The sequence below is a fragment of the Macrobrachium nipponense genome, chromosome 18, assembly GCF_015104395.2.
Source record: "Macrobrachium nipponense isolate FS-2020 chromosome 18, ASM1510439v2, whole genome shotgun sequence".
In the NCBI taxonomy this organism is placed as follows: Eukaryota; Metazoa; Arthropoda; class Malacostraca; order Decapoda; family Palaemonidae; genus Macrobrachium; species Macrobrachium nipponense.
In genome coordinates, this window is record NC_087211.1 from 70024321 (window position 1) to 70036584 (window position 12264).

General features: G+C 33.4%; 2 protein-coding genes across 2 annotated transcripts; both read left to right on the forward strand.

The window, feature by feature from the left end:
* Positions 1–1428: 1428 nt before the first annotated feature.
* On the forward strand, positions 1429–6155 carry LOC135196806 (acanthoscurrin-2-like). Its single transcript, XM_064223594.1, has 2 exons — positions 1429–1506; positions 5531–6155. Exons 1-2 carry the CDS (start codon positions 1471–1473, stop codon positions 6020–6022), a joined length of 528 nt encoding a protein of 175 aa, XP_064079664.1. The 5' UTR covers positions 1429–1470; the 3' UTR covers positions 6023–6155.
* A 2707-nt stretch (positions 6156–8862) lies between these two features.
* On the forward strand, positions 8863–10347 carry LOC135196807 (uncharacterized). Its single transcript, XM_064223595.1, has 2 exons — positions 8863–8926; positions 9652–10347. The coding sequence occupies exons 1-2, from the start codon at positions 8891–8893 to the stop codon at positions 10225–10227; spliced, it is 612 nt and encodes a 203-aa protein (XP_064079665.1). The 5' UTR covers positions 8863–8890; the 3' UTR covers positions 10228–10347.
* Positions 10348–12264: the final 1917 nt, after the last annotated feature.

Consider the following 12264-nt stretch of genomic DNA (forward strand, 5'->3'; position numbering starts at 1 on the left):
ATAAAAAGTGAAAAATACAACATGCATTATTTATGCCAAGTTAACATGGCACGCATATTTTCTTATGATAAGTCTGCTTCTTCGATTAAAATACTTCCCATTAAAGATATCTAGCAATATTATTATCATTATTGTTATTAGTATTCAGAAGATGAAACCTATTCATATGGAACTGCCACACAGGAACCATTGACCTGAAATTCAAGCTTCCAAAGAATATGGTGTTCATTAGGGAAAAGTAAGAGGAAGTAAAGGGAAATACAGAAGTAATAGATACCACTTCTTAAAAAAAATAATAAACTGATAATAAATCGATAAAACCTATCAAAATGTAAAACCAGTATTAGGGTAGTAATGCATTGTATTTCCGCTGGAACCTTAAGCAATTATGTCTAACATCTTTCCTTAAAATCTATACATTTTACAAATTTCTTTTGGAATGATTAAATAAAGTTTATACGTGACCGATATTCATATTTTTACAAAAACTTTCTTTTATTAAACTGGACCCCGTAATGTTTATTTCCAGTACATTATTGGAATCAGTTACTTTTTTTGTCCCTTCCAAGTTGATTGCATGATTATTTTCAACATGTATAAAAATCCTACTGTCCACCTGAGAGCATTCTATTAAGTTTTCTTTATTTTCTTCTACCGATATAAAACTTGTCACAAGATTAACAGGGTTTTGATATACACATCCTTTAGTGCTGCCATGAGTTCTTTATAAGGGCCTGTTTCTTTATATTACTGTTCTTAAAGGTTGCATTTACTCCAAACTTCTAAACTAAATAGATGGGGGATATCTTTGAAATTATTATTATATGGTAGTGGACGCAGGTTTCTATGTATTGCAAGTTTTTATGTTTTCATCATAAAATTCCTTTGCCGATCTTTGTGTAATGTCTAATACAGAATTGGACGTGCTAATTTCTTGCCTGCCTTCCTGCTTATGTCTATCGTATCACATTATACATAAAGATCGGAATGATATTCATTCATTCTTTAGGTTGAAGGCGTTTTTATTCCTTATATAATACCCTCCCATGCCTACCTTCTACCATTACTTTATTTCCTTTTTCTTTCTGATTTGAGCTTGATAAAGTAAAAGGATTGCCAGTCTCATTAACCAAACGCTGGTACACACACACAAGGATGGGCGTTTCACACAGAAAGACAAATAAACTAGACACATGTCCTCTGAAAGAAGGTCTTATGAACAGTATATCCCCACATTCCTTCAGTAGCGCATGGAAATATCTTAATAGCTTCCTAAAAATAGTTACAAAACATCATTGGAAACGAAGGCCATAAGCGTTTAGGAAAATTCCAGGGTCAACGTCCTTTCTCAGAAAAATGTGGGTGGGACTAAGGAGAATTAAGAAAAGAATTATAAATTTTTATGAGACCACTGAATATAACAAACTATCCTCATCCTGGGAATTCATAACTCAGTTGCCCTTCCTCCTGATGGGATCAGTAACACGTGGGACCATGAGAGTGTTGGTAAGTCAAATCTACAGTTTCACTGAAGTCGTATCTACCGAGAACAGTTTTAGGCTTCCTCTTTATAATACAAACTCAGGAACATGGAATATTTCATTCACTTTTGCTTATACACTTAATGGTTGCTGGAAAGCTAGAAGGCACAACCTGGAACATGTGGCATAGCTTTAGAAAGATATTGTTATCATTGTGAACGTTTAGACTTTCATGGGCATTGATTATATAAAATGGTATCTGATATGTGGAACAATGTGAATATTGGTTAATATCCTATATTTCAAAACTCAGGTTGATTCTAAAAACTTTTTATTGCACTCTAAGTAGTTTTAGGAAGATTCTGAAATTAATAATTTATATGTGCAATAGCAAACACACACACACACACACACACACACACACACACACACACACATATATATATATATAGCAAAGTTAAACACTGTATCCGTGTTCTAATATGTTGTAGGAAGCCCACAAAAATTCGGAAAAAATTGAAAGTTTTTATTTAAGCTTTCGGAGAGTACATTCTCTCCCTCTTTCAGAAAGAGAAATAAAAGTTACATAAACTGAAAACAACGGTCAAGGTAAAAGAAATAACATACAAGCATATGGTTGTATCAGAATAACTGCCCTACGGTGGTTTGCCAATCTTGTTTAACAACTTAGCTACACTAACTACATGCTTTGTCATAATTGCATTACAGAAAAGGTCCAGTTTAAAATTACTCTTATATATATTCATAGCGTCAACATTTTGGATTAAAATAGATTCTAAAAGTTTTCTTTTTTTAGTGTTATTAACAACCTTTATGTTTTTCATTTTGTCTAGGTTAACCATATGATTTTTACTTTGTCTATGTTGAAACAGGGCGTTGTTTTCATCACCTTTCCTTAATGAGTCACGATGTTGTCTTTTTCTTCTGTCAAAATCAATCGTTTCACCTATATAAGTTTTATTACACTCTTGACAGGGAATTTCGTAAATGCATCCTTGTGTTTTGTCTACATTTTTAACATTATTTGTTAAGTACTTTTTAACAGTGTTTGTATTCTTATATACTGGGACAATGTTGCAAAATTTCAAATATTCGTTTAAAAGTCCAGGGTTTGCTTTGGTTTGTGGTAAGACTAAAACACTATTATTATTACCTAGGAAGCTCCTTTTCTCCCTTGCTACATAATATATTCTACGTGCCTTAAAATGCGCCCTTTGAATAAAATTTGTATTGTAACCAAGTACAGTGAAAACATTTTTGATATGATTGATTTCAGTATCTAAAAATTCAACATCACAAAGTTTATACGCTCTCAAGAATATATTAGAAATAACACCTATTTTGACATCGTCTGAATGGAAAGAAAAAGCATGGATATATGACTCTGCAATGGGTCGGTTTTTCTATATACTGCATATTTAATCCTATTATCTTCTGAACGACATAATAAAGTTTCTAAGAAAGGTAACCTGTTATTATTCTCATTTTCTACTTTAAATTTGATACACTGGTGTAAGTTATTCAGTTGAGTTAGTAAATCTTCAACATTAATAAAATCTGGAATCAAAGCAAAAATATCGTCAACCATAGCGAAACCAAACAATTGGAAAGTTAAAAAAATGGTAGGGTTAAAACTTCAGTTTCAAAACATTCCATAAACAAATTTGCTAAAACGGGTGATAACGGCGAACCCATGGGCAAGCCGAAAATCTGTGAGTAAAATTTACTATTACATCCAAAGTGACACTGTTCAATACAAATATTTATCAGATCAATAAATACACTTTTTGGTACAGGTAGATCAATATTAAGACTATCAATTTTGCGTTCTAAAAACCGCATGCATTTATCTACAGGTACTTTGGTGAAAAGGGACTCCACGTCAAAACTAACCATCCTCTTTCCTTCTAACGACAGGTGCCGAGTCTTTTCAATAAAATCTGTAGTGTCCTTTAAGTGAGAGTTTGATATAGTACCCAAACACTTTGATAAATGCTTAGCTAACCAACTAGCCAGATTGTAGGTCACTGAATCAATTGTTGAGGTAATTGGCCGCATAGGGATTTCCGGTTTGTGAATCTTAGGCAGACCATACATCGAAGGAAGTGTCGGGAGGTAAGATGGAAATTTCTTAAACAGGTCCGGAAAGTCTTTCCCTAGAAGAGATTTGAGTTTTTTGTTAAAATCCTGCTGCCATCTTTTCAATGGTTGGTTAGCTAAGCATTTATCAAAGTGTTTGGGTACTATATCAAACTCTCACTTAAAGGACACTACAGATTTTATTGAAAAGACTCGGCACCTGTCGTTAGAAGGAAAGAGGATGGTTAGTTTTTGGACGTGGAGTCCCTTTTTCACCAAAGTACCTGTAGATGAATGCATGCGGTTTTTAGAACGCAAAATTGATAGTCTTAATATTGATCTACCTGTACCAAAAAGTGTATTTATTGATCTGATAAATATTTGTATTGAACAGTGTCACTTTGGATGTAATAGTAAATTTTACTCACAGATTTTCGGCTTGCCCATGGGTTCGCCGTTATCACCCGTTTTAGCAAATTTGTTTATGGAATGTTTTGAAACTGAAGTTTTACCCACCATTTTTAACTTTCCAATTGTTTGGTTTCGCTATGTTGACGATATTTTTGCTTTGATTCCAGATTTTATTAATGTTGAAGATTTACTAACTCAACTGAATAACTTACACCAGTGTATCAAATTTTAAAGTAGAAAATATGGAAATGAGAATAATAACAGGTTACCTTTCTTAGAAACTTTATTATGTCGTTCAGAAGATAATAGGATTAAATATGCAGTTTATATAGAAAAAACCGACCCATGCAGAAGTCATATATCCATGCTTTTTCTTTCCATTCAGACGATGTCAAAATCAGGTGTTATTTCTCTAATATTCTTGAGAGCTATAAACTTTGTGATGTTGAATTTTTAGATACTGAAATCAAATCATATCAAAAATGTTTTCACTGTACTTGGTTACAATACAAATTTTATTCAAAGGGCGCATTTTAAGGCACGTAGAATATATTATGTAGCAAGGGAGAAAAGGAGCTTCCTAGGTAATAATAATAGTGTTTTTAGTCTTACCACAAACCAAAGCAAACCCTGGACTTTTAAACGAATATTTGAAATTTTACAACATTATCCCAGTATATAAAAAGAATTTACAAACACTGTTAAAAGTACTTAACAAATAATGTAAAAAAACTGTAGACAAAACACAAGGATTGCATTTACGAAAATTCCCTGTCAAGAGTGTAATAAAACTTATATAGGTGAAACGATTGATTTTGACAGAAGAAAAAGACAACATCGTGACTCATTAAGGAAAGGTGATGAAAACAACGCCCTGTTTCAACATAGACAAAGTAAAAATCATTATGTTAACCTAGACAAAAATGAAAACATAAAGGTTGTTAATAACACTGAAAAAAGAAAACTTTTAGAATCTATTTTAATCCAAAATGTTTACGCTATGAATATATATAAGAAAATTTTAAAAAAACTGGACCTTTTCTGTAATGCAATTATGACAAAGCATGTAGTAGTGTAGCTAAGTTGTTAAACAAGATTGGCAAACCACCGTAGGCAGTTATTCTGATACAACCATATGCTTGTATGTTATTTCTTTTACCTTGACCGTTGTTTTCAGTTTATGTAACTTTTATTTCTCTTTCTGAAAGAGGGAGAGAATGTACTCTCCGAAAGCTTAAATAAAAACTTTCAATTTTTTCCGAATTTTTGGGGGTGGTTCCTCTACATATATATATATATATATATATATATATATATATATATATATATATATATATATATATATATATATCTGATATGTGCAACAATGTGAATATTGGTTAATATCCTATATTTCAAACCTTAGGTTGATTCTAAGAACTTTTTATTGCACTCTAAGTAGTTTTAGGAAGATTATGTAATTAATAATTTATATGTGCATTAACAAACATATATAGAATAATATTTTTTTGCGATTTTAATCATAATTTTTCATTCAGATTGGAGTCCTGTTGGTAGCCTTCGTGGCTGCAGAGCAGAAACGTTCAGCTGACCCTGGAATTGGTCATGGGGGACTTGGAGGACTCGTAGGAATAGGACTCCTTGGAGGGTTAGAAGGCCTCGGCCATGGATTAGGACTCAATGGAGGATATGGTGGTGGGTATGGTGGTTATGGTGGTCTCCTGAGCGCTGGTAATTATGCTAACGGATACAGCCACTCCACTGGATACAACCATGGAAACTACATTGGAAACCAATATGGAGGTCTGGGTGGGATCTCACATGGTCACCTTAACAAACACTTGCTCGGCAAACGAAGTGCTGATCCCGAGCCAGGATTAGCACTTGGAGGACTTGGAGGACTGGGATATGGGGGCCTAGGACTTGGTGGGTTAGAACTTAACGGCGGATACGGTGGTGGATACGGAGGCTATGGTGGTCTCTTGAGTGCTGGAAACTACGCCAACGGATACAGCCACTCCACTGGATAAAACCATGGAAACCACATTCTAAACGGATATGGAGGAGCAGGAGGACTGTCACATGGTCATCTTAACAAGCACTTGCTCGGCAAACGAAGCGCTGATCCCGAACCAGGTTTAGCCCTTGGAGGACTTGGTGGACTAGGCTATGGAGGAGGGCTTGCTGGACTTGGTGGACTTGGTTATGGAGGTCTTGGACTTGGAGGGCTTGGATATGGAGGCCTTGGGCATGGTGGACTTGGTTATGGAGGCCTTGGACTTGGTGGACTTGGATATGGAGGCCTTGGGCATGGTGGACTTGGTTATGGAGGCCTTGGACTTGGTGGACTTGGAGCTTATGGTGGCTAATGTGATCTCTTGCACTCCAGTAAGTTATCCACATGGATACAGTCGCTTCAATGAATGCATCCATATTGGAAATTCACATAAAGTATTGCGTGGACTGTCACAATGACACGCTAACTTCGTAGGAAAGTAAATTGCTACTTTTTAGATTGCAAAGAAAATAAAATTGGTTTTCCAGTAAAATGCATCTTTTTGGAACGTGCTGTTATGATAAGCCTACTTTGGAATCACGGAAAAACGAGTCCAGACTATTGAGATATATTTTTTTTGTAAATACTTTAATCTCGTACGGTTCCTAATCCTTGTAAAATGCATTTTTGATAAAAAAATAAATGTTTTAACCTAATGTATTGTTTACTTTAAAACCTCTTCCAGTTAAAATAGCTGTCTGAAGTTGCTGTACTGGACAGTTGAAAATCGAAGAAGTTGGTCTTTCCTATATAAAATTCACCTCAAGAAGTTCTATTTAGGATAAGATGAGGATTCGCCTAAAACTTCTAAATGCAAAACACCTTAAACCATAGAAGGACAGACAGAGAAAGGGGAGTTAACAGCCAGACTGAATGAAAATCATAAATAGTATGATATAAATACGAATCATATTTGAAATGTCCCTTGATGCTTGTGATTAAATTCTGAATTCTGATATCGAATTAAATTACATGAAAAGGAATTTCCTAAATATGCTTCATTACTTTTGAAAAAAAAAATGGAAAGCGCACTTCTACTTCAAATGGAAAATGTAAAAAAAAGCAGATAAAAGCAAGGATCTATGACAAAACAGCATTGACAAGAATCCTGTTGTCATTTGTGTTGTTAAAATACATTCTTATTGGAAACGTGGAATATACAATTTCAAGAATACTTTTGCACATAAATACTTAATGTCCTTGGGTTATAGAATTCAGAAATAACAACAACTGTGATAATGATGATATAGGATATAAGATCATTGAAAATAAATGCATCTGTAAAAATTTGAGGAATCGTAAACTTTACTAATACTGCCCTTTCATTAAAAAAAAAATGGAAAAATACAACATGCATTATTTATGCCAAGTTAACATGGCACGCATATTTTCTTATGATAAGTCTGCTTCTTCGATTAAAATACTTCCCATTAAAGATATCTAGCAATATTATTATCATTATTGTTATTAGTATTCAGAAGATGAAACCTATTCATATGGAACTTGCCCACACAGGAACCATTGATATGAAATTCAAGCTTCCAAAGAATATGGTTGTTCAATTAGGGAGAAGTAAGAGGAAGTAAAGGGAAATACAGGGAAAATAATAGATTACCACTACTTGTAAAAAAAGAAGAAAAAAATAATTAAAAACTGATTAATAAAATCGGATAAATAAAAATCTATCAAAAATGTAAAACCAGTATTAGGGTAGTAATGCATTGTATTTCCGCTGGAACCTTAAGTAATTATGTCAAGCACCTTCCTTAAAATCTATACATTTTACAAATTTCTTTTGGAATGATTAAATAAAGTTTATACGTGACCTATATTCATATTTTTACAAAAACTTTCTTTTATAAAACTGGACCCCGTAATGTTTATTTCCAAGTACATTATTGCAATCAATTACTTTTTTTGTCCCTTCCAAGTTGATTGCATGATTATTTTCAACATGTACAAGAATCCTACTGTCCACCTGAGAGCATTCTATTAAGTTTTCTTTATTTTCTTCTACCGATATAAAACTTGTCACAAGATTAACAGGGTTTTGATATACACATCCTTTAGTGCTGCCATGAGTTCTTTATAAGGGCCTGTTTCTTTATATTACTGTTCTTAAAGGTTGCATTTACTCCAAACTTCTAAACTAAATAGATGGGGGATATCTTTGAAATTATTATTATATGGTAGTGGACGCAGGTTTCTATGTATTTGCAAGTTTTTATGTTTTCATCATAAAATTCCTCTGCCGATCTTTAGTTGTAATGTCTAATACAGAATTGGACGTGCTAATTTCTTGCCTGCCTTCCTGCTTATGTCTATCGTATCACATTATACATAAAGATCGGAATGATATTCATTCATTCTTTAGGTTGAAGGCGTTTTTATTCCTTATATAATACCCTCCCATGCCTACCTTCTACCATTACTTTATTTCCTTGTTCTTTCTGATTTGAGCTTGATAAAGTAAAAGGATTGCCAGTCTCATTAACCAAACGCTGGTACACACACACATACACACACACACACACACACACAAGGATGGGCGTTTCACACAGAAAGACAAATAAACTAAACACATGTCCTCTGAAAGAAGGTCTTATGAACAGTATATCCCCACATTCCTTCAGTAGCGCATGGAAATATTTTGATAGCTTCCTAAAAATAGATTACAAAACATCATTGGAAACGAGGCCATAAGCGTTTAGGAAAATTCCAGGGTCAACGTCCTTTCTCAGAAAAATGTGAGTGGGACTAAGGAGAATTAAGAAAAGGATTATAAATTTTTTTGTGACTATCCTCATCCTGGGAATTCATAACTCAGTTGCCCTTCCTCCTGATGGGATCAGTAACACGTGGGACCATGAGAGTGTTGGTAAGTCAAATCTACAGTTTCACTGAAGTCGTGTCTACCGAGAACAGTTTTAGGCTTCCTCTTTATGATACAAACTCAGGAACATGGAATATTTCACTTTTGCTTATACACTTAATGGTTGCTGGAAAGCTAGAAGGCACAACCTGGAACATGTGCATAGCTTTTAGATAGATATTGTTATCATTGTGAACGTTTAGACTTTCATGGGCATTGATTATATAAAATGGTATCTGATATGTGCAACAATGGGAATATTGGTTAATATCCTATATTTCAAACCTCAGGGTTGATTCTAAAAACTTTTTATTGCACTCTGAGTAGTTTTAGGAAGATTCTGTAATTAATCATTTATATGTGCATCAGCAAACACACACACACACACACACACACACACACATATATATATATATATATTATATTATATATAATTGTTGCACATATCAGATATGATATATATATATATTATTTATATATATATAAATATATATATAATATATATATATATATATATATATATAATATATATATATATATATATATATCTGATATGTGGCAACAATGTGAATATGGTTAATATCCTATATTTCAAACTAGGTTTTATTCTAAGAACTTTTTATTGCATTCTAAGTAGTTTAGGAAGATATGTAATTAATAATTTATGTGCCATTAAAAAACATATATAGAATAATATTTTTTTGCGATTTTAATCATAATTTTTCATTCAGATTGGAGTCCTGTTGGTAGCCTTCGTGGCTGCAGAGCAGAAACGTTCAGCTGACCCTGGAATTGGTCATGGGGGACTTGGAGGACTCGTAGGAATAGGACTCCTTGGAGGGTTAGAAGGCCTCGGCCATGGATTAGGACTCAGTGGAGGATATGGTGGTGGGTATGGTGGTTATGGTGGTCTCCTGAGCGCTGGCAATTATGCTAACGGATACAGCCACTCCACCGGATACAACCATGGAAACCACATTCTAAATGGATATGGAGGATCTGGAGGACTTTCACATGGTCACCTTAGCAAACACTTGCTCGGCAAACGAAATGCTGATCCCGAACCAGGTTTAGCCCTTGGAGGACTTGGTGGACTAGGCTATGGAGGCCTTGGGCTTGGCGGGCTAGGTTATGGCTTAGGCCTCAATAATGGATATGGTGGAGGATATGGTGGTCTCTTGAGTGCTGGGAACTATGGCAATGGATATAGCCATTCTACGGGATACAACCATGGAAAACACATTGGAAATGCTTACAGTGGATTGGGAGAGCTTTCACACAGACACGCCAACATCATAGGAAAGTGAACGGTTTATCTTTAACCTATACTGGAATGAAGGAGGCTGGTGTTTCCACTGAAGCAGCTTTTTCTTTTTTTGGAAACCAATAAGAGCTTGACAACCCTAGCTACTTTGTCACAGAAGAATCAGCCCAGACTGTTAATATCCTTCTAATGTATATATTGCAATCTTTCATTTATAAGTTTCATTGTAAAAATTATGTTTGAAATATACATATACTGTAGCCAGCGAAGTGTTTACTATCAAAACTCCTTCTTTAGATGATAGGCCTAAAGTTTATATACTACATTAATATTATATAATATATATATTATATATTATATATAATAATTATAATTATATATATAATATAATATATATATATAATATATATATAAAGGTAGTGGGAACATGATGGGCAACACCGGGCTCCAGCGCAGTGTATAGAGGCCCACACCATCAAACTCATAATTAGATAATTCTTTCATGGAAGACGAAACGTTGGGCAAAGCAAATCATGCCAGTTCTATTTTGTTTTATTAATAATTTTTAAGCAAACCTTATTATCCTTCTTTGTATAGAATAAACAACCTCTTTCATATTTATCAGCGAGGATACCATTGACCATATCAGGGAAATTCTATTTCGAAATCATGGCATTCAAGTATTTTTACTCCCGGGCTTGAGTATCGACATCAGAAGATTTAATCATCGTTGTGTTTATCATTTATAATCAAACTTGGGGGACACCTGGCATGAAACAGAGGAGAAAAACATCAAAAAGATTTTGGAATGAATGTGATAACAAAGTGCCATCACGAACAAATGAATAATCGCAATGTGGAGCGAAATTAATGAATGAATTAATACATGATGACTGGTGGAAAGGGAAATTTAGCATTTAACATTAATTTGAAAGAGAGAGCCAGTTACAACAACCCATGTGATTTACTAATATGAATAAACTAGGGCACTCGGTAGACAGTCACTTGATCGGCTGCTCTTGGGAACAGAAACCCTTGTTGGCATAAGGCCTGTTACATCTAACGACAGTTAATAAGTCTAGCAACGCACCTTGCTATATATATATTATATATAATATACATATATATATATATATATATATATATATATATATATATATATATTATATATATATATAGTATATAATATATACATATATATATATATATATATATATATATATATATATATATATATATATATATATATATATATATATATATATATATATATATTACTTCATGAATTTTGACCCTTTACACTGTTTTAAATATATTATAATTAAATACAGACCTACTTGCGCTCATTAATTAAGCCTACATACTGATAGCAGAAGATAGATATCAATACTTGACTGAAACCTTGACCTTTCACCGTAAAAATTTATATTTTTCTTTACCGTGGAAATACTTTTATAATTACTTTATGAAAAAAATATACATACAATGAATAACTATTAAGCACTTAAAACGATACAAAATCCCTAACCTTTTTTATTTTTAAGTAAAATGATTTCTATGTCAATTTTGGATTAATTTCACCAAAAGTTAAGCAATTCCGAAGGATTGTCACCATCAAAGATTCCTCCAAGGATTCACCCAATTCCTAGTCATGTTTATGAATAAACAGTTAACTCACAAACAAAGATGGATGACATAGTGACCTGGTGCATATATAATGTGTGTGTATCCGTTTATATACATACAGACATTTAGTGAAATAATTAATAATCGTACCCCTCATGGGATCGAACCACCGTCCAGTCGGACGGGAACGAAATCAGGACGGCCTAAGTGACGCTTATCAAGTTCATATACTAAGTAGAGTTCATGTTGATGAGCAGAAAGCTTTAGTTTGTCTTAGTGTTTATTTATGACTTTATTTGTAAATAATTGCTTGCACTCTAAAAGCACAGACACACACATTATACACACACACACACACACACCACACACACACATATATATATATATAATATATATATATATATATATTATATATATATATATATATAATATATATAATGTGTGTCTGTGCTTT

Bases quoted from the DNA above. Each gene is read 5' to 3' on its own strand.
- LOC135196806 (XM_064223594.1), top strand. From the start codon at position 1,471: ATGGGATCAGTAACACGTGGGACCATGAGAGTGTTG. The intron at 1,507-5,530 runs GTAAGTCAAATC...TTTTTCATTCAG, and splicing joins GTGGGACCATGAGAGTGTTG to ATTGGAGTCCTGTTGGTAGC.
- LOC135196807 (XM_064223595.1), top strand. From the start codon at position 8,891: ATGGGATCAGTAACACGTGGGACCATGAGAGTGTTG. The intron at 8,927-9,651 runs GTAAGTCAAATC...TTTTTCATTCAG, and splicing joins GTGGGACCATGAGAGTGTTG to ATTGGAGTCCTGTTGGTAGC.